Raw genomic sequence first — 27240 nt, 5'->3', positions numbered from 1 at the left:
CCAGGGTGCTCTCCTGAACAAGGCTGTGGTGAGCAGGGTCAAGAGGATCTTGTTGACTCAGGTCTTTCTTTTGAAGGGATGGTTATGAAGATGGCCTGGAATATGCTGCCATAACCCCTGCCCTGGGCCTCCAGTGGGTGCCACTGTGGTGGGCTGAAGTTCCTGTGCCTGCTGGAATGGGCACCAAGGGCCAGTCTCCAACTCAGAGCTATGGTGGGGCTGCAGCAGCTCACGGGGAGCCATTGTTGTGGATCTGCTCCTCAGCTCGGTTTACTCTGCTCTGAGAACTGGTCAGCATATCTCCCAGCTGTAATAGGTATATTTGTGAGTCTCCAGTCCCATTTGGAATATTTATTCTGAAGAGAATACAAAATGTGTGCCATGGGCTCTATAGGCTGTGGCAGAGCCTTCCCTTCAAGCTGTAGTATATCTAGCAGGGCTAGATTAGAGCTCTGCCCTTCTAGCTGAAAACTCACCACCTTCTCAGGGCCACTTCAAGTGTGCTGACCTGGACTGAGGAGGGCTCACCCTTAATGTCAGGTGCTGTTGTTGCTGTCTTGAAATTCTTAATTTTTTCCTTTAAATTTTTTTTATTAATTACACTTTATTCACTTTGTATCCCTCCTGTAGTTCCCTCCCTCCTCCCCTCCCAACCCCTCCCTTCCTCCTCCTTCTCCACTCATGCCCCTCCCCAAGTCCACTGATAGGGGAGATCTTCCTCGCCTTTCTTCTGATCCTAGTCAATTAGGTCTCATCAGGAGTGGCTGCATTGTCTTCCTCTGTGGCCTGCTAAGGCTGCTTCCCCCTCAGGGGGAGGTGATCAAAGAGCAGGCCAATCAGTTCATAACAGAGACAGTCCCTGTTCCCAATACTATGGAACCCACTTAGAGACTGAACTGCCATGGGCTACATCTGTGCAGGGGTTCTAGGTTATCTCCATGCATGCTACTTGGTTGGAGTATCAGTCTCAGGGAAGACCCCTGTGCTCAGATTTCTTGGTTCTGTTGCTCTCCTTGTGGAGCTTCTGTCCTCTCCAGATCTTACTATTTCCCACTTCTTTCATAAGATTCCCTGCATTCTTCCCAAAGGTTGGCTGTAAGTCTTAGCATCTGCTTTGATAGTCTGCAGGGGAAAATCTTAATTTTTGAATAAGATAATTTTACTACCTGGTCCTCAACATGTTGCATCTTTTACTGCCTTATTCAAGTTTAATGAATAAATTAGCAAGAGATGACAATAACTGATAATAAAATAAATGACTATGAGACTATAAAATGATGTAAATGCATATTTCAAAAATATTGTACTATTCTCAATCTTATACACTTGTGATGAGATGGGATGACATCATATCCATGTGATGAGATAGTGACGTAGGCATGGTAGAATAACTTTAGGTTACGTTACTATTAATTGGGGCATTTGAGATGATGATAGTTGATAATGACAAGTGAGAAAGCACCAAGGTGACTGATGGGTTAGATACACTGAACAGAGGAATGACTGGCCTGGGTAGGATGGGAAACAGGTTACACATTACTTGGAATGACTTATGATTTGAAAGTTGTAATTTATTTATTTTTGGAATTTGGTTTTTAATATTTTTGCTCCACAGTTGACTATACGTAACTGAAACTGCCAGCACGGACCAAGAGGGAGTATTGTCCCACAAAGGAGAAAAACAAAGTAAGCACTTCCTAGTTGTTGTGTTCATTTAGATATGGTGCTAATGCTGATGCTCACCCACACACAGTGTGTGTGTGTGAGTGTGATAGGGGATACAGACAATGGTGTGCTAGGGGCTTACTCTGTGGCTGCTGCCCTGGTGAGATGCTTTATACTTCAGAGCTAGGAGGAGGCAGATGAGGCTCCAACTCCCCTGGTTAGTGGCCTGTGACCACCTGGCTCTCAGTGAATCTTTTTAAGTCAGGTGCTTCCCAGAGATTAACACTGCTTGGAATCTGGGAAAGGAGACATCTGTGGAGACAGAGATGTCATGTCTACGGTAGGCATGAGGAATGCACCTGACCGTTGAAGACCCTGAAAGTTTATCCTGTCCATCTCCTTCTGACTGGGCCACCCTATCTGTGCTGTGTGAAGCCAGAAGAAGACGAAGGTTACCTTGAAATGTACGGGACACAGAATCCATAGTTCTCCAGGTATCTTGCTCTGGGGGTTTGGCTCTGACTTTGATTTGTTGCGTGACTCAAGGATCTTGAAGTTTTTACACAGGACATTTGAATTCTTACCCAAATAATCCGTGCTTGACGTTCCTAGAGCCTGGGAACAAGCTTCAACCATTTTCTTGACAGAAACACCAGCTTTTCAAGTGTCCTCAGAACAGAACTCCTCAGCCTGGAAGCAGAGGGCAAGTCTGTCCCCTGGTGGCCAGTCATCAAATCACCAAGGTACCCTCTGGGGGCAGGATCTCCGGAGCCTCTCTTCTCTGAGACTGCAGCTTTGGATACTCAGGTAAAGACCTTTCCCATGGAATGCAGCATGCTTCTCATCACCTCAGGGCTTTGGTCTCACTGTGCTCTCTCCTGACATGCTGTTTCTGTAGCTCACACTGCAGCTGTCAGCCCGGCAGTCACTGCCATAGGAAAGGCCTCTTGGACACCTTTGTCTAAAACAGCACCTCATTGTTGTCCTCTGCCCTCCTGTGTCTGCTGCCTCTCTCTCTCCAGGTGTGCCTCTGGGATGTCAGGATTCCAGTCTGTTTTGTGAGTTACGAGACCTCAGTGCAATGTGCATAGAAGGCATCAAAAATACTTGCTAATGGAGTGAATGTATGTCCACAGCAGTAGGATTTCAGTGGAGCTTCTGCTCCTCAAAGCACACTGGGATATGGGGCCATTGGGAATTCTAATTTGGCAGATGGGCACACTGAAGCCTGGTCAGTTACAGGAATCAGAAACAATGGCTTTTGTCTTTCTCCCTGGAAGAAGCCGTGGGACGTCTCAGGCCTGTAGGCTTCTGCCTGCCAGGAGTGGTCCATGTCCCTGGCTCTTTGGCCTGGCTGCTGAGGGAAGCAGAGCTGCATGTCCATCTAAAGCTGTAGGTCAGCAGGGCTCAAGGGGTGAGCAGGGCTGAGTGGGATTGTGTTGGGGGAGGGGAGGAAGAAGACCTTGAGCCATCAAGATTCCCATGTGATTTCTCTGGGACAGGATTTGCCTTTGACATTCTCTCCTGTGGCAGTGGCTCAGCCTCCTAATTGGGTTCAGGCTGGTGGGATTGAGCTTGGAATGAATGGTCTGCCTGTGAGTCACCCTTCAGCTGTGGGTGGGAGTCCGAAGGAGGGATCCAGGTATCAGCAGCATCTGCTCCTTGGCTGTCCTGGCAAGAGCTTGATGGAGTCTACAAGGTGATTTTCTGCAGTGCCTTGGTACTGGGGATGAAAGAGGAGTCAGTGTTTACAACCCGAGGTCTAAAAAGCCCTGCTACTCAATGGGCCCCCATTACTTCTTTCTGGGATATTGTCTTCTTTCTGGGATATTGTTGGAAAGCTGAGGACCAGAGGGGAAGCCCCTGCCTTCCCACCTTTTCCCTTTCCCTCTCTATCCTTCCTCTTCCCAGGAGTCCAGAGTATTTCAGCAGGAGGATTCTAGCAGCTCAGGCCTGACTTCCAGTCAGGTGTCATAACTTCTCATTCCCCAGAAGGGACAACTGAGGTGACATTTGGGCTCAGGCAGAGATGATGACAGCTAACCCCTCATCCGTGATGGATACTCATCCCCATGAACATTTCAATAATCCCAGCATTTTCTGTGCCCAGGCCCTTCCTGCTCTTCTTGCTGGGTGTCTGAAAGAGCCCAGTTGGCCCTCAGTCTCTGTCCCAGGTGTAGGGAGACTTGCCCTACCAGTTCAGGATCATCTTGCCACCTTCCCCTCTGCCAACCATCCAAACTCCTGTTACAACAAACACCCAGAGAAGGTGCCCACCTGGCTCCCTTTCTAAGAACTTCCATCCCTTGGCTCCAGGGAAAGCTGGAAGTTCTTCAAAGCCATGGAGTTCTTCCTTTTTTTTAAATACAGGGTCTTCCCATGATTGGTAATCTCAATTCCCCTGCCTCTGTCTGGGTGTTACAGTTACATGTGATAGGGTCTCACAGGCAGAAAGGTAGCTGTTGCTGCTTCTGGGTTTATTTTTATTTTTTAAATCATGTGTAGCGGCACAAGTCTATAATGTGGGTATGTGCACACAAGTGATGGTTCTCAAAGAGGGCAGAGGGCAGAGGTGTCAGGTCCAACTGATGTGGGTACTAGGAACTAAACTTGGGTCCTCCTGGAGAGCTTGAAGTGCTGTAAGCACTGAGCCATCTCTATCCCTAGAGGTTTCTTTCTAAAGGTGCCCAGGTTCTTTCTTTCTGTGGCCTTTGCTGGTCCCAGAGCTATGGCACAGTGCTCCACCCACAGCTAGTGCAGTATGTAGGAGTGAGTGTGTCCACAGCTGTGCTACCCTGGCTTGAACATCAGCCTCCCGAGTGCTAGACACAACTGTACCTGGTGGCCTGTCTCAAGTTACCTTTTAGCAGATACTCCAAGGACAAGGCCATGCCTCTGTTTTTTGTTTTTTTTTTCCCCTGCCACACCTATGTGCAGGTCAGGCTCCCAGTTAATAATTGCCAACCAAATCTAACAGTGAACGTGAGCCTCAGAAGGGGTTATCTGGTCCCACCTACTGCACCTTGATAACAGAGGTCTCCAAAGACACCCAAGGGCCAGTCTTTTTTCCCAAAGCATTTCCATTTCTCAGCCATTCCTTATAAAGTTTCCGGGCAAGCAGAGCATCAGTTACCGCATATGATGAGCACTGACCACCCCTTGGCAAATTCTTTTCAATTGTTAGAATTTAAAATTAGGATCCATATTTAAATAGGAAGAATTTATGTTTGGGGTTGTGTGAGATGAAAGTTTGCCCTCACAGGAGGTTCAGGGATGGCCCCACATCCCAGTTCGATGTCCTCTTTCACTGGGCAGCATGCAGTGCTGGGCTCACTGGGTGACATCCCAGTGAGCCCACCCACTCTGCATGCAGCTCTCCTGCTGGAAACCGGATGCATGACTCCCCATCACAGCAGCCATCTTTGATCAGATGCCTTCTCTGTGCAATGTTATATAACGTCTCACAAAAATCCCAGAAGAAAACCATTGTTGATTGGGGTCAGCCAGGGAAGCAATAGTTTGGAAAGGATACACAACTTCTGTAAGGTCACAGTGAGTAGAGATAGAGGCAGGGTTCCTCAGAGCCCTGCTCCATGTCTCTTTGGGCTCTTTTTTTTTTTTCCTGCAGTGGCAACTCTCTAATTTCCTCCTATGAGCCTTAGGATTGTGTGAAGGAGCACATGACCTCTCCAACATGTCAAAATATGTTTGCAAACATGTAAAGATGTTTGTGAAAATCCATGTGGATCTTTGGATCTTACGTTCCATCCTGAAATGTGTTGATGTGAAATTTCTAACTCCTAATTTTCTGAGTGTGTCTACATTGTTGAAAGGTGTGCTCTGTTGGGCACCAGTGTCCTGGGCAGAAGCCTGAGTACAATGGACAGCCCAGAGGCATCTCCTGGAAGTCATGGCTCTTCAATGTTGAGTCCTAGCTCCCGAGGTCATAGCCTGCAAGGCCTTGTTGGCTTCATCATCCACATGTCCCCTCACCTCATCTTCTTCAATGCTGCCTTTCTACATGGATTCTTGCATGAGCCCCATGATATGAAGCCTGGGTCACTGGAACTCTGCCCTTTTTTCTTTCCTCCCATTACACCAAAGACCTACTGTATCTACCTGCAAACACTTTCCAAACACCCTGCTTCTGTGATATGGCTGCCTTGTTCCCCTTGCTGCCAGCTGCCTCTGAATCACAACCCCCCTCACTACAGTCTCCTGCTTCACTGTTTCTCTCACATATCACACTCCTGGGCCTGAGGGCAATGAGGCTCCTATTGTGAGAGCCCCCACATGATAGCTCAGGAAATGTGTATGGGGTGGGATGTTTTCATTCTAAACACGGGGAAACTGAGCCTTAGATCAGTTATACACTTTGACAGGTACTCATCTAAAGCTACTAGGACAGGACTTTATCCAGGTCGTTCTGACTGCAGATACCATGCCTGTGACCTCCAGACCTCAGCTCAGTTTCCTGCACAAGTATCAGGAACTATAGTATAGTGAGGTTGCCAACCTCTTCTTTTGAAGAGAAAGGATTTTAACAAGAATGAGCAGACAATTACTACCTGCTAATGGCCTTGTGTGATGAAAGTGGCATAGCAAGAGGAACATACTTCAACTCCAATTTAATAGAAAGGGAAAGACACTCTTCCCTGAAAGGATGGACAATGACCACATATCTACACTGGCAGTGGGCTGGGGAAGATTCCTTGTGACCGAGTGTTTGGCAATCATTGCACCACATAATTCTGATAAGATGTGATAAGCCATCCTGGCTATCACAACTTAGGCATGCTCACCTATAAGCATGCTCACCTAGCATATTAGGAGCCAGCTTTCCTGACTGTGGCAAAGCCACATGTACACATGCTGCACTAAGATGGTTACTCTGTAGTTCTTTCACAGGAGGCAGTGAGGGCTAGAGGCTGACCAGGCTGGGCTATGCCAACAGAGAAAGCTCTTAATGTTCCCCTGTGCAGCCACTGGAGGCAAACACTGTCTGGGTCTCAAACCTTCGTCAGGGCAACTTGGGTCACAATGAGGTCAGGATGATGGCAACCATTTCCACCTAGGGAATGTCTCCAATCTCCTAACCACCCCTTGTTAATATCCTCCATTTAAAATCATTGCTCTGACAATGCTTACCTTTTGTTTGTTTGAGACATTATCTCTATATAGTCTAAACTATCCTGGAATTCACCATGTATATCAGGCTGGCATTGAACTCACAGAATTTTGACTGCCTTTGCTTCCCAAGTACTGGTATTAAAAGAGTGTGCCACTATGCCTGTCCCCTTTTCTTAAGACACTTCTCTTAGTTTAAGGTGGCAGAATACAGTAACCAGATGAGCCCCACCTGTGCCAAACTTTCAAACTCCACATTGGAACATTAAAGTTCTGCCATTAGCTGGGCATAGTGACATCCACTTGTGACACCAATACTGTGACTGTGGAGGCAGGGGCGCTGTGGATTAGAGCTCCACCTGGACTGCATAGTGAGACCTTGTCTCAAAACAACAAAATCAGAACATACGGAAGCAGAACCCACAGTGGCTTCGAAGCTTCACTCCTATCACTCTGCCCCTTCCCTGGACTCCATCACCGAGTCTGCTCCAACATGCAAACATTGTGCTGCAGTCACTCATGTTCCTCTTTGTCTTCCTTTGAGTCTGATGGTTCCCTGCTGCCTTCACAGCATGCCACACTCAACACAGGCTTTTTAAGCCATCACACTGAAGCACCTATTGATGCCACTTGACTGAATAGTTGGTCTCATGAGACTTCTATCCTCACCGAATTAGAATCTCCAGGCATCAGGCACAGCACTGAAGTTTTTAGATACCCTACAGGGAAGGGATTGTGGTAGCTGGCCAGACTGGACAACCAACTACTTACTCCCAGGTACTTCTGCCTCTTGTATCTGTGATGCCAGAATTGTGAACCCCATTCCACTACTGAATAATGAAGACGAATACTCCTATCCACCCCTGCTCCCTTACCTACACCCACATTGTCTTCTTTGGAAGAGACTGAGGACCCTGCCTAGGGCAGTTCTGACCAGTTCCATCACATCACTCACCCTCATCAGAGCCCGACTGGCCAGAACCTCAAAGGCTTGTACCACATTGATGTCATTCTTGGCACTAACTTCAAAGTAAGGCATGTCCTTCTCTTTACACCATCCATAGGCTACTTCCTGGGGCACCTGAAGGAGAGAAATGATCACTGTTTCTGTATTGCTGTTACCACAGCCACTGTCCTTGTTGCTGCTGTGGCTTCAATGTGGGTGGTTTCCTCCAGAACCCATTTTGAAACTGATCCCCACTGTGATGACACTGAGTAAAGGCTGTGAGGTCTCAAAAAGAGATCGGGTCAGGAAGAACTAACATGGCACTAGGAAGATAGCTTAGTGGAGAAGAGCATTCGCTGGCCCAAGTGTGAGGGCCTTAGTTCAAATCCCTAGCACCCACATAAAACCTGGGTATGACCATAGATGCCTGAAACCCCAGTGCGGCGGGCCAGGGATGGGTGGATCCTGAGAAGTCAAAGGCCAGTCAGCCTCACAGAAATGGCAAGCTTCAGGTGCAATGAGAGACCCTGTCTCAAGGGAACAGGGAATCTCATGATAAAGCAGAACAGCTGCTGGCCTCCTTGGCCTCTGCACACACATGAGCACACACTCCTTTCTCAGTGTGCACACACCCACATATGGCTGGCTCCATACACACGCATGTATATTTTAAGAAGAAAAGATAAAAAGGGATCAGCACCCAAGGAGTAAGGGTTTTCTTTTGCAGTTCTGAGAGCTGTTTGTCAGGAAGTGGGGCCACCCCTCAGGTTTTGACTCTTTCCCCTTTCCATTTCCTGTCACTTCTACCCTCACTTCCTACCATCACCTCAGCTCCATGATCATACCACTTGGCCACTGCCCCTCTTGATGACTGAGGGCCTTCCCTCTGCCTGCTGCTTCATATTTTATCTTTTCAGTTTACAAAATGAATCTGTGAGGTGGGTGTTGGCAGTGCCATTTTACAGATAAGGACCTGGAACAGAGGTTCTCAACCTGTGGGTTATGACCCTTCAGGGGTTGAAAGACCCTTTCACAGAGGTCACCTAAGACCATTGGAAAACATAGATATTTGTGTACAATTCACAACAGTAGCAAAACTATAGTTATGAAGTAGCAATGAAAATAATGTTATGGTTAGGGATCACCACAACATGAGGAACTATATTAAAGAGTCACAGTGTTAGGAAGGTTGAGAACTACTGATCTGGAGAATTACCTTTTGGCAAGATAACACAGCCCAGGCAGGATTTGGACATAAACCTGCCTGAATTAGACCTTACTTCACTCTCTGGCTTCCAAGGTCTGGCTAGAAACTTCCTCCCAACCCTGGCTCCTTCAGTTCCTCTAAAAGAGATGTCTCAACAGACACAGGTCAGGCAGGGTGGGAAGTAAGAACTTCTTCTCTACCTCCATGCTGAGCAGATCCAGGCCAGAAGGACTCCAGTCCCTCCTGACTCTTCCTTTGAGTAGAGCCCTGGAATAGTGACTAAGGCGTGGTCAGGCTCTGTGTTGGAGACTTTCAATTGTCAACTCACCTAAGTCCCTCACTAACTATGAGATGGATGCAATTAGCTTGACTGTATAGGCAGGAACTCAGAGGCTCAGTGAGGTTCAGGTACATGCTTTGGACTGCACAGCTCAGGGTAGGCAGAACATAGATGTAGGCCCAGCTCAGCACTCCTCTAGTATCTGTGATGCTGCTGTAGCAAGAACCTTGCTCTTCTTTACTGTCATCCTGTGAGACTGCAGGTTCCTTCAACTTGGCTCAGGACCCCCACCTTTTCTTTTTCATGGCCTGCATATGTGATCCAGCTGAGAGAGGACATTGCTCTCAAGTGCAGACAGCTGGAAACAGTTTGGAGTGGCTGGGTTTGCCCCACATGCTTCCAAATTACTTTGAGGGATGACGTATACCAAAGACTGTGATGTCTCATTAGTTATTTTGAGGGGAAATGACCATATATATTATATTTGCTTTGGCTGATATTTGAAAAATTAAATTTATTTTAGGAAATCAAGCTCTTTCTCCAGAAGAAAGGGCCATTTGTGCCCTCTCCTAGAGCATACCCCAGGTTGGGGAGATCAAAGACCGCCCTTCATTATATTGTCTTCCCACTGCTGGCAGGTTCTGGGAATGTCTATTTTGCTGGGATTAGGAAATACCATCACTGCCACTGTCTCTGTCTCTTGCTCTCCTGGTCCTAGAACTGGCAGCAATGCCCGGTGGCCCTGCTGTTCACCAACATTGCTCTGGGATTACAAGGTTTGCAACCTAAGACTGTGGTCAGCTAGCAAGAATGTCCTGCCCTCAGTCTTGGCCTCTGATGCCTAAGTTCCTTTTTTTTAATTAATTACACTTTATTCACTTTGTATCCCCCCATAAGCCCCTCCCTCTTCCCCTCCCGATTCCACCCTCCCACTCTCTTCTTCATGCATGCCCCTCCCCAAGTCCACTGATAGGGGAGGTCCTCCTCTCCTTCTTTCTGATCTTAGTCTATCAGATCTCATCAGGAGTGGCTGCATTGTCATCTTCTGTGGCCTGGTAAGGCTGCTCCTCCCTCAGGGGGAGGTGATCAAAGAGCAGGCCAATCAGATTATGTCAGAGGCAGTCCCTCTTCCTATTGCTATGTAACCCACTTGGACACTAAACTGCCATGGGCTACATCTGTGCAGGGGTTCTAGGTTATCTCCATGCATGGTACTTGGTTGGAGTATGAGTCTCTGGGAAGACCCCTGTGTTCAAATTTCTGGTTCTGTTGCTCTCCTTGTGGAGTTCCTGTGATCTCCAGCTCTTACTATTTCCCACTTCTTACATAAGATTCCATGCACACTGCCCAACTGTTGGCCATAAGTCTCAGCATCTGCTTTGATAGCCTTTAGGGCAGATCCTTTCAGAGGCCCTTTGTGGCAGGTTCCAAGGTTGTTTCCTGTTTTCTTCTTCATCTGATGTCCTTCCTCTTTGCCTTTTGGGATGGGGATTGAGCATTTTAGTCAGGGTCCTCTCTCCTGATTAGTTTCTTTAGATGTACAGATTTTAGTAGGTTTATCCTATATATGTCTATATGAGTGAGTATATATGTCTACATGTCTATATATGTCTATATGCGTGAGTATATACCATGTGTGTCTTTCTGCTTCTGGAACAGCTCACTCAGGATGATCCTTTCCAGGTCCCACCATTTACCTGCAAATTTCATGATTTCCTTATTTTTCATTGCTGAGTAATATTCCATTGTGTAGATATACCACAATTTCTGCATCCATTCTTCAGTTGAGGGGCATCTGGGTTGTTTCCAGCTTCTGGCTATTACAAATAAAGCTGCTACAAACATGGTTGAGCAAACTCGTGTGACAACACATGCTGGAGAGGCTGTGGAGAAAGGGGAACCCTCCCCCACTGCTGGTGGGAATGTAAACTGGTACAACCACTCTGGAAATCAATCTGGTGCTTTCTCAGACAACTAGAAATAGCACTTCCTCAAGTTCAAGCCATACCACTCCTAGGCATATATCCAAAAGAGGCTCAACTACACAATAAGGACATCTGCCTAAGTTCCTTTTGCCTTTGGGAAGAGGGATGTCAGTGTTGATGTGGAATGCTCCTTCCTCTAGGACACAGATGGCCCAGAACTGGTAAGCCACAAAGATTCCTTTTAGAAACAGTGGTTCTCAACTTGTGGGTCATAACCATCAGAAAACACATAGTTCTGTTGGTCATAGACACCCCTCAACCATTAATTTACTTTTGTTGTAACTTCATAATTTTAATTTGCTACTAAATGGTGTCTCAGTTCCTAAGACTCTTAAAAATATGTGTTTTCTGATGGTCATGACTCACAGGTTGAGAATTGTTGGTTTACAGGGACACTTGGGATGTTTGTACTAGTAACATATAGATAAATAATCACTGGATATTTATACCTTACACCTGGATGGTATCTTGAATATCATTAGATATAACACCTTGTACATTGCCGGCATCCTGGTACTCAAAGTGCTTTGACTCTTTTAAAGTTTTTGAGGGCAAAGTCTAGACTTACACTTCCTTATGTAGAGCCTCCATAGTTCCCAGCTCCCAAGATGCTGAATATTTAACTGCAACTAAATTATCTGGCACTCAGCAGTTACTGTTAACAGTGAACTGAGTGCAAAGTGACTCTCTGGCTGTGTTCTGCAGGGAACACTGTTTTTATATTAAGGCATATCAAGCAGAGCCCAGAGCTGTGTCCAGGGCCTGTCACTCACTGAGAGAGCTTGAAAGACAAACCCTTGGCTGCGGCTGCGGCTGCAGCTGCAGCTACAACTTTGCTGTCCCTTCCACATTCATCTTGCCCCTCCCCCTTCTGGTTGGTCTCAAAAATGACTGAACAGACTTTCCAGAGCAAAACAACAGCAACAAAAAACCTAGGCCAGATTCCAATTTTTTTTTTCTCTCTCTTTCTCTCTGTTGTGTGTGTGTGTGTACATGTGTGGACATTAGAGACAAGTTGTAGGAGTCCCCTTCCATTGTGTCTGTCCCAAGCATCAAGTTCTGTCAAGCTCTGTGGCAAGGGTCTTTACTGCTGGTCCTTTATGTTGGCCCCAGTTTGCATGGTTTTGGTGCTTTTCCATCTTATATATTGGAAATGATTGCTATGTAAAATTAAAATTAGCATGGTTTGGGTCTGGAGAGATGGTTCAGCAGTTAAGAACTCTTTCCGCGCTCTTACAGAGGACCCACATGGCAGCTCAGTTCCTGACTCTAATTCCAGTTCCAGGGGATCTGAAGCCCTTTTCTGGCCTCTGCAGGCACTGCAGGAATACGGTACACTTACATGCATGTAAGCAAAATACTTACACACATAAAATAAAAACAAATACAACTTTAAAAGTATTAGCATATATGAAAGTAGTTAGTAAACTTCCAAGAATAACAAAGACTGTTTTAGAAGACACCATCCTAATTCCAGTTGGTGGTGGGTCTGAACTCAGTTCCCTGGGCATGGACCAAAGCATTAGTACTCCTGAGAACAAATCCCCTGCAGCTCAAATGTTACAGACCCTTTCTCATGAACTAACATTTTCCCTCTATTAGCCTCTGCAGAAGGTTTTTTGTTTTTTGTTTTTTTTTTTAATAAAAACAAATGTAAGCAAATAATTTTTTTAAAATCATACTGGTTATATGTGTGTGTTTGCATATGTACGCATATATTTATTGTAGTAAAATATACACCACATAAAATTTTAACATTGTGGTCATGTTTAAGCATACAATCCAAGGCATTAAGTATATACCTACAGTTATGTGACCATCTCAACTACTTGGGTCCAAAATTTTAAATGTAGCAATGTACTTTTTGTCTTTTTTTTTTCTCTTTTTTTTTTCCAGAGCTGAGGACCGAACCCAGGGTCTTGCGCTTGCTAGGCAAGCGCTCTACCACTGAGCTAAATCCCCAACCCAGCAATGTACTTTTACATACTTATTTTTCTCTAATTAAGTAGGAAAAACAACTGTGTTTTTCAGGCCTTTTCCTTGGATACTAAGGAAAGTACAAACACATTTCCCTTAATTCTCAAATAATCTAGGAAAAGTTATCTTCTGGTTTCCATGGCAGAGAAGGTTGGAGAGGACCCAGCTCATGGAAGAAGTATGGCAGAGCATGGGTGTCCTGCTCAGATAGGGTGCTGAAAGGCATGGTGCTGTCCCCTCAGCTCTGTGCCAGTGAGTGCAAGCACCCTAGCTATAGTCACTTGGCTTGTCTTCCTTTTCTGCATCCAACCAGAGGTTGACAAACTCTTTGCTCAGTCAGTATCACAGTAAGGTGGTCTGAGGGCAGGGGCTGCCCCACCTTTTTCTTTGGTTTTAGCAATATGGAGTCTTTGTGTTAAGTCTCTCGCTTTCTCTTCCCACATCCTCTTCCTTGCTTCCCTGAACTCATTTCATTATTGCTCAGTACCTCTTACTTCTGGTTCCTACTAATCCATCTCCTTTCAAACCCTTCCTCTGGGCTTACCTTGCTGACAGAAAAACTTCCTTTACCTTCCCCAAATCATCCTTTATCCACCCTATTTAGCTGACCCTGGCTTCTCTTTGGGTCTCTGTCCTCCCTCTCCCCATTTCCATTGAGGTCATTCCTATATATCCATAGATGATGGAGGGGTTTGGCTTGCCTGGTGCCCCCTTGCTTCTTTCCTCATCCTCTTCCTCCTCCTCCTCTTCCTCTAAAGTAAAGCTCACCCCTGGTGTCTTATGAGCCATCACTGGCTCTTCATCCAGCCAGGCATCCCTCATTCACTGAACATACACAATCTGCTTCCTTTCTTTATCAGCACAAGGCTGCCACTACTCAAAGTACTCAAAAAAAATTTTTTTTCTGCCAACAATATCTCCACTTTTCTATCTTCTTCACAGAATCAGATCCAAATACAAAACTGGCCTTAATTTCTGTGACCAGAGCTTCACTCTCTTTTAAACTTCTGTATACCCATCCTGCTCTAATGTTTGATGCTCCAACTACACTGCCCCCTTTCCTTCAGGTTTCCTCATAGCCCTCCCAACCCCCTCCTCTGATTCTTTTGCTTGGAAAAGCTTCAGTCCCAAGGTGCACTCTAATCTGCTCGTTCCTAGCATTTACTTCAGCAGGACTGTTGAAACACACTCCATGGATGCTATCTCAAGCTCACAGCCTCCTCCTCCAGCTGAGCCCTTCATGTTCCATTAATTCTTCATCAGCTCATCCTCTGGTGTTTGGATTTAACCACCCAGGTAATCAGAATCCAACCCTAAATTGTATTAATTTGGAGTCTATGAAAGCTAGAGAAATTCTAAGTGGCCAACACTTACTATGATTCTTAAGCCTCTTTTTTTGGTTTCATTCCTCACTGGAGGGTGGTATCTTTTATTTCATTGAGAAAGCTCTGGACTCCTTCTCCTGAGCTCCCTCAACTTGACACACAGATGTTTGAAAGAATATGTTAAAAAGGATGTTTGGATCTTGGCATTGCAATCTGATAGGCTTCAGATGTGCAGTAGGATGGCCTTGAGACCACATGTATTTCCAAGGGTTCTTGATCATGAGTCTCTTAGATGATGCTAGTACTTGCTGCATGAACTTGGAAGGAAGGATTGGATAGGATTCCTTGGAGAAATCTATGTTGTAAACATGGTTACTCCTGCCTTCCATAGGAATTGGAAAAGGGCCTTCAGATTGGTTATTAGAACATGGCCAGAATGCATGCGTATGCCTAGGCTAGGCGTGGGTTCCATAGAGGGACAGCCAGGTTGGAGCTCCTAAGAGGAGTGACTGAAGAGGAAGGAAGAGTGAAAGATACTTGTTTCTGTAAGGCACAATGAAATATCACTCAGTTAGGGAGTCTGAAGGACCCAAAGGAATGACCCACAAAAGAGGAACCTTACCATACCCACCAGGCCAGAGAATACAAAGCTATACCACGAAAGACCCACAAAACAAGAACTGTCCTGCTCCTGACCACTTCTCATTCTTGCTGCTTCACTCCAGACAAGACTGTACCCCACGCTCCTATCTGACCTACTCAGGTGGGGACTGTGCACTTGTGAAGTTGACAATGAAGTTCCCCTGCAGCTGGCCCAGTAGGGGAAGAAATAAGACTTGATCCCAGCACATGCTTCTCCCCTGAGGTTTTGTTCTTAGGTACTCCAAAACTTGTGAGTTCCCTAGCTGCTTGAGGTTGTTGTCCAAGCTTCTCAGGTTCCTGACACCTAAACTAAACATGGCCTCTCTGAGCAGTGACCTTGCCTCTCTGCAGGTGGGCGCAGCTGGAAGTATCCCTTCTGTCTCCCTCCCTCCTCCTGTCCACCCTATACATCACAGTACTGCTTTGGTTCAGTTCTCCTGAGGTTTTCTGTTTGAAGCATTGTGAAAACAAAGTTTAGACACAATGACTCAGCTCCCCATCATGCTTTTTCATTAGAAATACTGAAAGAATGTGGTTCTAACAGCTCTTTGGTTATTATTTGGGCTTCAATCGGCACAAAATACCTTCATTTCAAGCTTTACAAATTAAAAACACACAAACAAAACCCAAAACGCTATTCCTTTTTTTCTTAGCAAGAAAATGTTTAAAGAACTTTCCACTTAACAGCCCTGTGATGGCTACTGTACACAGGTGGACAGCCTTTGCAGTCATGAGGTAGACCGGTTTGTTAAAGGGTATCCTGGCTATGTATAACTTAGTGAAGAATGATTAATTGCCTAGAAAACTTGGAGATCCAAGAATTGATACCTTCAGATCCCTGTGTGACTCTAGGCAGAAATACCATTCTAAGATTAAATCAAATTCTACCACGACCTGACTCTTGGTTCCTCTGAAGTCTTAACTCTCTGTTACTCCCTGCTACTCATTTCTCGGTTCACATCATACTCGGTTCACATTTCGATAGCCTAGAACCCATTTCTAGGAAGCTAGCTCTTTATTCTGGAATTAGTTGTCTTTTCATTGTAATGAAAAGACATCATCGCTTTTACCATGTTGTATCACAATTGTCACTATTAGACTGTGGACTTCTTGAGGTGAGGACTCTGTAGGCACTGTATGTGAGACTTTACACAGCACCAGGTCTGCAACTGTTATACACAATCTGTGGAATGAATGAATGAACAAATGAATGAATGAACAGTACCTTCCTGTCTTCCAGATCAATTTTGTTCCCAAGCACCACCATGGGATATGACTGCTCCATAGGGATGATCTTTGCCAGGACATCATCTCTCCAGATATCCAGGGCTTCAAAGGACTCTGGATCAGTAACATCAAATGCCAGGACACAGCCATCAGAACCTTTGTAGAATGTTGATACCATGGAGCGGAACCTCTCTTGACCACCTGTGTCCCAGATCTGGAGGGGAAGAGCAGTACCCCCACAGTGGCTAAAGGGAAGCTGGCATCATGTCAAAAGCTTCATTTCTGGGTGGGAAAAGCCTTGGTGTAGGCACTGCAGTCCCCCAACCACATACTCCAACATAGCTCTTAGCTCTCACTTTCTCTTAAGGTTATCAGGGCAAGGGTCATTATCCCAGCCCCAAACAATAAATATCTGTTGGCTTTGTGGGTCATCTGTCTCTGTTACACTATTCATCTCTGCTATAGCAGATAAACAAGCAGGTGAGTCTGTGCCCCGGTGAAGAGACTAGAGGTAGCCCATGAGTTCTATTTTGCTGATCTCTCTGCAGACTCTCTGAGCTTCAAGTACATGTTGCTATGTATGTGGGTGGCTTTCAGGTGCATGTGTATGAAAGGAAGAGAGAACTGCTCACCTGCAGCTTCAAAGTTGTGTCGTCCAGTATAATCATTTTGGAGAGGATGCTGGCCCCCAGTGTGGTCTGGTATTCCTCAAAAAATGTTTTGTGTACATATTGGTGAAGAAGAGAGGTCTTTCCCACACTGAGGAAAAAAATTCCACGAATGTGTAAACACATACTTATAAATACACACATACATGCACACATAAATAGGTTTATGTGCACACACACATCTAGGCCATTCTCAGGACATTACTGTGACTTGCAGTCCTTTCTTTTTCTTTTTTCTTCATCTTTTTTTTTAAATCTAAATTGACATTTAAGAAAGTGACTAATGGTGGGGGAGACACAGAAGGACAATAGTACATAACTCAGACTTCTTAAGAGAGAATTGGTCAGATTGGAAATTTCTAGTCTAGTCTAGTCTAGTCTAGAAACTACCCTTTGGGTAGCAAATGATAAGAAAGTTTCTAGAAGCAGAAACCAACCAAAACGAGCAGTTTGGGATAAGGTTGAATATTCCACAACAGTGCGTAGAGTTCTGTTGTCTGCAGCAGGTTGTGGGAGGACCCAGAGATTCAGAATGGCTACATAGTTACTACAGAGCTGGACCCAAACCAAGAACTGTTTGCTAGCTTCTTTCTATCAGCTAAGCTCCCTTCCTTAAAGTAGGATGCAAGTCTGCTGTCACTATGACTCAGAAAATGTCCCTTGGAGGTGGGAGCACAGCCTGGAAGCCTTAACACTCCCAGGTGAGGCTGTTTCCAGTGAGCACACAGCAACTTGGCTTGGCTTACCCAAGAGCGCCAACGATGATAAGTTTCAAGTCCACTTTCTTTCTGGGATTCATGAGGGGCTTTAGAGCCTGTGGGGAATCAGAAGTCATTTTCACATGGGTGGTTTTGCTTGTGCCCATTGTCACCGAGGCTAGTCCTCCCACACCCAGTCGCTGCAGCCCTCCCATGTGTCCTCTACCACACCTTAGCAGCAGCATTTAGCATTCTGTGAATCCATTCACATCTGAGCTCTGTTTTCCTCTGGTTTATCAGAATCTCTGTCCTTGGCTAAGGACTCTAGTGGGGCAGTTCTGAAGGGTGCACATGACTCAGCACCTTACCCTGCCCACACCCTCCCTTTACTTTCCCTTGCCAAAGCTCCACAACCGACAACTCACTCACCCTTCAGCTCCTCTAGTCCTGCCCTGGGAGGTAGCCTGTCTTGCCAAACGGCAGGACAGATCTGAACAGAGACCTCACACACACCACAAGCCTTGGGCCACGAATGGAGGCCAGTGTGGGAAGAGGGAATAGGGTGGGCAGGACAAGGGGTCCATTGTCAGGTCTGCTGGAGGCTTTGGATGGAAGAGGGCCCCTCCCCCAGCCAAAGCATGCTGCATTTGCAGAATCACAGGGTTCTTTGCTGTAGCTGGAAGGGGTAAGATTGGTACATGTTTCTGGAAAGCTATTTAGCAGCGTGTGTGTCAAGCCTCAAAATAGTTCTGACTTCTACTTCTAGGAATGTTTCCTACAGAAATCACCAGAAACTTGAGCAAAGGCTTTTTTTTTTCTTTTCTCTTCTTCAACTTTTTATTGATTCGTTGTGAATTTCACATCATGTAACCCAATCCCACTCATCTTCCCATTCCTTCCTGTCCACCCTTCACCCTTGTACTCTCCCCTACAAAATAAAATAAAATAGAATAAAAAAATAACCTTGTCATGGAAGCTGTAGTGTGTTACACAGTATATGTTTTTGTCTATACATCTTTACTTGAAAATGTTCATTGTAATGAGTCATTGGCCTGTTTCAAGGCTTTTGCTACACTGTTTATACTGTATCCTTATGGATACTCCTTACTGGTATCCTGTTGTTGCCCTGTGTCATGGAGATCCTGCAATTTTGGATCACGTGATCCAGCAGATAGTAGATGAGGTAGATGTTGGGGTGGGCCAACTCAGAGCCCTAGATATAGGCCTTGGAGGTTGAGTTGATCACACTGCCAACTCTCCTGCACCTGTACCATCAGTTCTCTGACACTGTTTCAGATAGTTCACCCAGTGCCACAGCCAGCAAGGGACAGGGTCAGCTCTCCTGTGTTCAAGCCCTCGGCATCTGGCTTACCCCTGCCAAAGGAGTCAGTTCTACTGTGCTGCCCAGGTGAGGTGCAGAGCCTGTTCTCCTGAGTGCTGTACCAAGTGAGGAGTGGGACCAGATCTCCTGCTCTCATGTTCTCAGAGGACTAGCCCTCCTATCTGCCACAGGTGGTAAGGGCCTCTCTCTCTCCACATACACACCACCCCAGGGCAGATGAGGGTGGGGGCCAGCTCTCCTGGTGTCAGGCTGTCAGGGTCAGCTCTATTTTGCTGCCCAGGTGAGGGGCAGGGCCAGCTCAGCACAGTGCCTCAGGCAACAGTGCAGATTAGGGACATCTGCATGGTCTTTGGTGGTAACACAGGCCTGGATATCAACACTGACTCCAGCTACCATAGGACCAAATACTCGGACATGGCCCCAGAAGCAGCCTGGGCCCTGATGTCCCTATGGCCTCAGATGGCAATTCAGGCCATTCAAATCAGTTTGTCTCCCTTGGCAGTATGGTCCTCAGTTATCCACCTGGTCTCCAGTGACAGTGCAGACTATCTACATCTGCTTGGCCTTTGGTGGTAATTCAGGCCATAGACACAGACCCCAGCTGCAGCAAGAACACAGACCGAGACATGGCTCTTGGCAGCAGCCTGGACCAGGACCTCACCATGCCTCCTCATATCTGCCTGTTCCTCACTGCTGTTAAAAGCAAAGACTTTTTTTTTCAAGACCATCCTTCCAGTATCACTTGTAAACACCCAACAGTGAAGAGGTACTTAGACCAGGACACACATTATGAATTTCTTAGTAGACATTAGAGTGGAGTATTTGGGTATTTTATATATATGGGGAAATATTCATACTCTATGGTCTGAGTGAAAATTTATTGATAAATTATGTGTGCAATATCATCTAAATGTCAGCTAATATCACAGTTGCATGATTTTTTTTTCAGTGTTGGGCATTGAATGCAGGGCATTGTGAATGCACAACTTCCATGAAATAAAAAAAAATATACATTGTAAAATAGTTAAATCCAACTATTTAATAATGCACTACTAAGCATAAAGAAACATAGCCCTTTCCTGGGAAAAGAGCGCATGAAAGCCCTGCGCTTGCCATTGGGAGCATCTACAATGAAACACAAAGGATTTACTCTAGGGAACATCAGGGAAGAAGGAAAGTGTTCCCAAGACACAGAAAAGAATTGGTACTGACAATATAGTGGGCCTGTAGAAGCAAGGTATCTGGTGTGGGGGTAATATTTCTTAGGAGAGAATGAAATAAGAACATTCTGGGAATCCGATTGAGAATGGTAAAGGTGATTGATTTACTTCAGAGGAGGACGCAAGATTAAGGAGGATTATGACTATCCTGTTCTATCTATCTATCCACCCCACAATCCATCCATCCATCCATCCATCCATTATCCCTCTAGCTACTTAGCAAAAATTCTCCATCTCCCAGGGATGTGGAGGCAGGGAATTAAAGATTCTAACCCGGGCTGACATACTACACCAATGTTGCTGGTCATGTAGGTAAGCAACCAAAAAGCGGCTGGGAAGGCTTTGAAAGGGGCAAGTTTCTGAGCATCTGTTATCTCTTTGGAAGGGGCCTGAGAGCAAAGGAATGCTGTTTCCTAACACTTTGGTACAGTGTATTAATTTAGCTTAAAAGACCAACACAATGCAGAGCTAGGCCTGGATCCACATCTCAGCTCCAACCCAGGCTCCACGAATACAGGATGTGTGTTGTTAGGAACCCCTAAATTGGCTCCTGTAAACACCTGGTTCTTAGTAAAACATAGATGAAAACAATGCCAATCCCATAAATATTTTGTGTGCACTAAAATAGCTAATACCATAAGGATGTAACACATTTAAGAAACCTCAGTTTGTGGCAGTAAAGTTAGCACAACAATGCACCAAACACAGTAACACATGAATTCACTAAGAACTCTAAGAAGGACTTAGAGTTTCAAAATGGGGCCAGAAGACTGGACAGCACCCTTGGAGCACTTGCAGTGGGTTGTACCACACTATGTGCAGCAGACTATTCTCACCATAGCCATGAGGTGAGTGTGAACAGGGCTCAGAGAAGGGTTGCTCTACTGGGATATGGCTCAGTACTACTTACTATAGTGCTGACCTAACCTGAACAAGGCTTCCATCCCTAGCGTGTGTGTGTGTGTGTGTGTGTGTGTGTGTGTTTCAGGGTTGAGAGGGGCAAGTCACTCATAACTCACATAACACCACACTGTAGTAAATGGATGAGCAAGTGCTTGGATAGAAGGCCAGAGAAAGCTCTTCTGGACCCTGGTGCCTTCTGAGCACCAGAGTTTGGAACCTTGGTGTCTGTGTACATGGATAGATGGGACACTGGGCTCAGATTTGTTGTGTTCAACAAAGCCTTAGGTGTACTGGGAGAAGGCAGCCAGAGGGATGAAGAGGTTCTGTTAGAGCAAGGGACCTGGGGTTGCTGAACAGGAGCTGTGTGTGAGGACCAGCAGTCAGTGGACAGGTGTCACGTGGAGATGGAGGGAATGGTTTATGCACATTGCCAGGGTATGTACACTCTATATGATGACATTTATTGGTCAGACATTGTGCTGAGAGCTTTGAAGATATGCAAATAAATAATAGTATGTTGTGTGCAAAAAGTGAATTCATGTGTTATTGTGTTTGATGCCATAGAAACAGACTGGTGGATCAATGGAATCGAACAGAAAACCCAGAAATAAACCCACACACTTACAGACACCTGATTTTTGACAAAGATGCCAAAACCATTCAATGGAAAAAAGACAGCATCTTCAACAAATGGTGCTGGTCCAACTGGATGTCTACATGTAGAAAAATGAAAATAAATCCATACTTATCATCCTGCACAAAACTGAAGTCCAAGTGGATCAAAGACCTCAACATAAAACCAGACACATTAAATCAGCTAGAAAAAAAAGTGGGGAATACCCTAGAACTCATTGGTACAGGAGAAAACTTCCTGAACAGAACACCAACAGCACAGGCTCTAAGAGCAACAATCAATAAATGGGACCTCATGAAACTGAAAAGCTCTGTAAAGCAAAGGACACCGTCATCAAAACAAAGCGACTGCCTACAGATTGGGAAAGAATCTTCACCAACCCTTTATCTGACAGAGATATATATAAAGTATCCAGTATATATAAAGAACTAAAGAAGCTGAAAAGCAGCAAACCAAGTAATCCACTTAAAAAATGGGGAACAGAGCTAAAGAGAGAATTCTCAGTAGAGGAATATCGAATGGCAGAGAAGCACTTAAAGAAATGCTCAACCTCATTAGCCATTAGGGAAATGCAAATCAAAACAACCCTGAGATTTCACCTTACACCCATCAGAATGGCCAAGATGAAAAACTCAAGGGACAACACATGCTGGAGAGGTTGTGGAGAAAGGGGAACCCTCCTCCACTGCTGGTGGGAATGTAAACTGGTACAACCACTCTGGAAATCATGGCCCCTTTTAATAACAGACTTTCTACACAAATGCACATACATTCTGAAATATAAGGCCATTTGAAAAAGATAAAGTAATGATGTGCATGACAATTTAAGTAAAAAAAAAAAAAACCATGATAATTTAAGTAAAACAACAACATTTAAGTACTCGACAGGGTGTGATTGATCCCGATTATCAAGAACAAGCATCAACTCTCTGTGTTTCTGTGCTTAATCCTACACATGTACATGCTGGAAATGCCCAGATACAACATACCATCTGAGGGGTGATGAGGGAAGGCAGAAGAGAGACTAAGTATTTCCATTGTGTCATAAGTGTATATATTTTAAACATTTATTCAGCAATCTTAAATTGTTTCTGTAACTTAAACATATCAAAAGAAGACTTACCCTCTCTTTTTTCTGCAAGTCCCACCCTAACTTAACTTCTCTTTATAAAGCGTGTGTGACTGGGTGGTTGCCCAGAGTCATCTGAGTGTGATTTCCTATTTGGATGAATCACTGTGACTTGGGGGGAGAGAGAGGCTGCCTCATTCCAGGTAATGACTATGACTTTTGGGGTCTGAGAGCCCTTTCTCTTCCCTAATCTACCCATCTGTGACTTTCAGCCTTGAGTATTACTAATTTTGGAATCTCTATTCCCTCCTGGATAAAATGGACTTCGCATATGGCTGTGGATTCCTCTGCAGATAGCACGTGTGTGTCACATATGGTAACATAACAGGATCCCAAAGTTGGGAAAGATTCAGTTAACAGTTTAACACCTTTTGTGGGATGAGGTTTGGTAGAGGAGGTCCTAGGATCCAGTTTGCAGTGGTTGCCATCTTTGATGATGGAAACACATCCACTGTTGCTGGTTTCAAGTTATAAATGTGGATTATACATAGTGGTAGAAGGACCTCAGTGTTGTTTAATCTAAGCCTTGGGCAATGCTAGGCTCATGGAAGACAGCCAGACAGGCCCCAGTGCTTGTTCCTCTGACCAAGGACAGGTTTCTCTCAAGGACTACCTACAAAAAATGCTGAATTCCTCTGCAACACCAGATGCTGGAGAAGAGAGTGTTGGGGATGGGGTAGGGTTGATGTCTTTCTTTTGGGAGTTTCAGTTGCCTCTTCTGATCCTTGTAACTTCTCAGCCTCTTCCACTGTCTGGATCCACTTTCCAGATGTGCCCTGGAAGTATGCAGTCACTAGAGACTCCCATACCCTGATATCAAAAAGGGCAAACATTTGATGAGTCTGACATTTAAAAATAGGCTTGATCTTTGGTTCAGAGAGTGACCTGGGCTGGTCCAGTGCAGGGGTTGGAGGAGTCTCTTTTGGAGCAGACAGCAACAGGCTCTCTTGACTATTCCCAGGTTTCAGATGGTAGTTGAGATCCTTTCTCTTGTCTTCTGTCTCTGGCTGGGCTGTAGCTAGGATGTCCTTATCCACCTCTTCCCACTGGCTAAATCAGTTTCAAAGTGGGAAGCAGAGCATCCTCCTGTCAACAAGGCTGAGTCATCTTCACTGTTACTTAACAGTGAGTAACAGGCTTGGAATCCTGGACCTAGTCAGCCAGCCCAGCCCACACAGAGCAGGACTCCAGGCCAGACCAGCTCTTCTTCAGCTCCTGCTCTCAGCACTTTTAAGCCAGAGAAGCTCCCGCCTAGAGCTTCTTTGCAAAGTAAGGAAGGCTGTGTTTCTGAGAGTTCTTGAGCCTGTGATTAGTCTGCAAGAACTCTTGAAGCCTTCACCTTACCACATCCCTTCCTTCCTTATTTCACTGGTTCCAGCCAGGACCCTTACTTGTCCTGGATGAGGTTCCATGGAATTTATCAGGGAGACCAATGAACAGGGCAGCTGAGAAGTCCGCAGCAGTCCCAGTTTCCCTGTCCAGTATATAATCTTCCTCAGCTTCTTGTCTTGCTCTGTAGCTTCTCTTCTCCTGTTTGTACCCCATATGATATTTATTCTAACAAATAGTGAGCCCACAGGCTGAGTGTAAGGATCTCTGTTTAATGAGATTCTTTTGGGACAGGAGGCTTTATTGCCTGCCAGGATCACTTGACAGTCTGCCTCTCCCACGAGAATCCTTGCAGGTCTAAACCTGCTTCTTCATAAAGTACACCACAGTGCTGGCTTCAGAAGTCTCATCATTCTCGTTCTTTAAGCTCTTTGGGGAGGTGTTTGTCCTGTTTCCCCAAGTAGACTTTTCATACTGTAGACAGCACCTCTTATCTCTCTGTATGCTTATCCCCAGAGCATGGTGACTGATGCTGGAAATATAGAAGCCTCCCTGAATAGTGATGAATCCATCCATGTGTCACCCTTCTATGCAACCATTCATTTGTCCATCCTTGTATCTGTCTAGCCACATGCCCATGGACTGCCTGCCTGCAATGCAATAGCACAGTATATGTCTAAGAACACTAACAAACTACTATCTCCATAGGATCCTTGTAGTGGAGGACTGATGAATAAGCCCAAAACAATCGTTTTTATCAATATGCAATGCCAAGCAATAAGAGAACACTTGCATTTTTTACAAAATGCTATTATAGCCCAGTGGATTCTTTAGTCAAAAACTAGTTGGTGGGCTGGCGAGATGGCTCAGCAAGTAAAGGTACTTGCCAGAAGGAAAGAATTTACTCCATAAAGCTGTCCTCTGACCTCCATAAATATGCTTGCTAAGTGTGCATGCCGATCATTTACACAAAACACAACACACACACACACACACACACACACACACTCTGAACAACAAGACTAGATTAGAAGCCAGTTTAGAGTAGAACCGGACCTGCCTAATTCTGTTCATCAGCTCATACATTGTAGCTCTTTGCCAGGAGAAATTCTTATGGACTAGAACCAGAGGATTATTTTCCTACTTGGGATGCCAGATGCCAGATGCAGAACCCAGCCTCTTGGAGGGCTCAGTTTCTGGCAAGCCCTGCAGGTCTAGGGATGTGGGACCACCCTCCTCTGAGTTGCCAGCCTTCTGTCTGGTACTGTGGCCTTTGCAGATCCCCCAAGTTGGGCCTGGCTTCCTGTGACTGACAGGGAGGTCCTTTCTCCATCACACCCAGGAACTTTCTGCAGTGCAGGAGTCTTTTGGCTGTATTAAAACCCTGAACCTGCCAGGCTCCCTGTTTCTACTCCTTTTTCCCAACACCCAAACAGTTCCAAAGCACCTGGCCAAGTGCAAGGACAGATAGGCTGCCAGAACCCTTACAGCCATGGCTGCCTGTACTCACCTCTGTATGGTGGGAGTTACAGGTCTGCGCTTCTCTTCCCTGAGTGGCCATTTTAATCTGGCCAGTGTTGAAAACATAAAAGGGCTTCCCTACCGCTGAGCTTTCCTCCTCTCTTTCTGTGCACAGACTTGGGAAAGTTGCGAAAGAGGCTGGGTCATAGTGACCTCAGCTGTGTGGGTGGAGGGGGTGGAGTGCACTGGGAAGGCGAGGCTTCGGAGCTGTTTGGATTTAGGGCACCAGAAATATTAACTTCATAAGGACTCTGCTCCCAGGGGATGATGAATGGCAGGTTTGAATTAGGGAAACTTTTGGACAGAGGGCCTTCAAGGTGACACGTCCAATTTATGGGATTGTAGGAGCATCTGCCTTTGCTCATGGGAGTCCCAGTAAAGGAGCCCTTTTGTTTGTTTTTTCCAAATGCTTGTGGACCAGATTTGGTCCAGCTACCAGCGAACCAGCCAGGCTGGAAGAAGTTCTGCTTATAGTCATTTCCCTCACCCCATGAATCCCTCACACACTCCATGCTCTCTCTCTCTCTCTCTTATACACACACACACACACACACACACACACACAATATACACATAAACATACATCCCACACCCTGTGACACCATGCATGCACAGCACACATATACTTTGTATACACACCCCAGTATTCCTTGTGCTACACTCCTTATACACACACTAAACATGCTCCATTCATCACCACACACACACATACTCTATACCCTCCCCCCCACTCCACTCACATAGAATATACTCACTACATGCACACCACACCACATCAGGCTTGTAAGAGCTAAGGCATAGCTTTGGCACCACACAATCCTATCCTGGGCCTCTCTGGGTTAGGTTGTTGGCCCAACCCAAAGCCCCAGAAAAAGAAAGTAACTTAAAATGCTGTTAGCACACAGTTAATTTTAAGCATCTCATTTCACTGTCATGGAACATGTCTTTTGTAAGTATAGTTAGCACATGAAAGACAGATGGAGTGGATTTAGACATGACTCCCCAGATCTCAAAGGGTTGCCTTAAGGTTCATCTCCTTGTAGACCCATTCCTCTAAGAAGGCTCTTCCTGGTTCCAGTAGCTCCCTCCAATGGGGCTTTCCAGCCACCACATGTCTAAACTAGCCATAATACCCTGCATTTGGAAAGCAGAGAGTTGGCCAATTGTGCTGCTAGTGTGTAACCTACTCAAGAGTTTTTTGGTGGAACAAAACTGAAGCTTATTTCCTTGTACCAACCAGCAGACACTTTTGGAATAAGGAACTTAATGATTTCCACATTGAATTCTATATAGGAAAGCTGAGGGGAATTCTGAAGCCCATTTACTCAAGTAAGGTATTTTGCTTGCTTAGGAAGCCGAGTCAGTGTGCTGATAATTTCTGATTCATGGAGGCTGCTTGGCTCTTAGAGAGTCAC

The 27240-nt window shown here is 45.5% G+C and overlaps 1 protein-coding gene across 3 annotated transcripts; it reads right to left on the bottom strand.

The window, feature by feature from the left end:
- Positions 1-36: 36 nt before the first annotated feature.
- On the bottom strand, positions 37-25896 carry Rab7b (RAB7B, member RAS oncogene family). 3 transcript variants are annotated; one of them, XR_008719068.1, is made up of 8 exons: positions 25815-25896; positions 21838-21925; positions 17796-17863; positions 17014-17140; positions 16380-16595; positions 7748-7873; positions 2250-3388; positions 37-307 (listed from the first exon to the last, which is right to left on the bottom strand). XR_008719068.1 is itself a non-coding variant. In XM_055598049.1 (7 exons), the coding sequence occupies exons 1-7, from the start codon at positions 25889-25891 to the stop codon at positions 3311-3313; spliced, it is 780 nt and encodes a 259-aa protein (XP_055454024.1). In that variant the 5' UTR covers positions 25892-25896; the 3' UTR covers positions 897-3310. The 3 variants fall into 3 exon arrangements, 2 of the variants coding, with proteins under 2 accessions (XP_055454024.1, XP_055454025.1); XM_055598049.1 differs by lacking the exon at positions 37-307 and having other exon boundaries at positions 897-3388; XM_055598050.1 differs by lacking the exons at positions 37-307; positions 21838-21925 and having other exon boundaries at positions 897-3388.
- Between the last annotated feature and the right edge of the window lie 1344 nt (positions 25897-27240).

This window comes from Psammomys obesus, unplaced genomic scaffold (genome assembly GCF_907164565.1).
Source record: "Psammomys obesus unplaced genomic scaffold, mPsaObe1.curated_primary_1811, whole genome shotgun sequence".
Classification (NCBI taxonomy): Eukaryota; Metazoa; Chordata; class Mammalia; order Rodentia; family Muridae; genus Psammomys; species Psammomys obesus.
The sequence above is the reverse complement of the archived record's forward strand: the minus strand, read 5'-3'. Positions and strand labels throughout refer to the sequence as shown.

What these genes read in the sequence shown, in the direction of transcription:
- Rab7b (XM_055598049.1), bottom strand. Translation starts at nt 25,891, where the DNA reads ATGTTTTCAACACTGGCCAGATTAAAATGGCCACTCAGGGAAGAGAAG. An exon ending in TTGTCAAAAATCAGGTGTCT is followed by an intron (nt 17,864 to 21,837) that starts GTAAGTGTGTGG and finishes GATTCCCCACAG; the next exon opens with GCTCTAAAGCCCCTCATGAA. An exon ending in ACACAACTTTGAAGCTGCAG is followed by an intron (nt 16,596 to 17,013) that starts GTGAGCAGTTCT and finishes CTTCCCCTCCAG; the next exon opens with ATCTGGGACACAGGTGGTCA.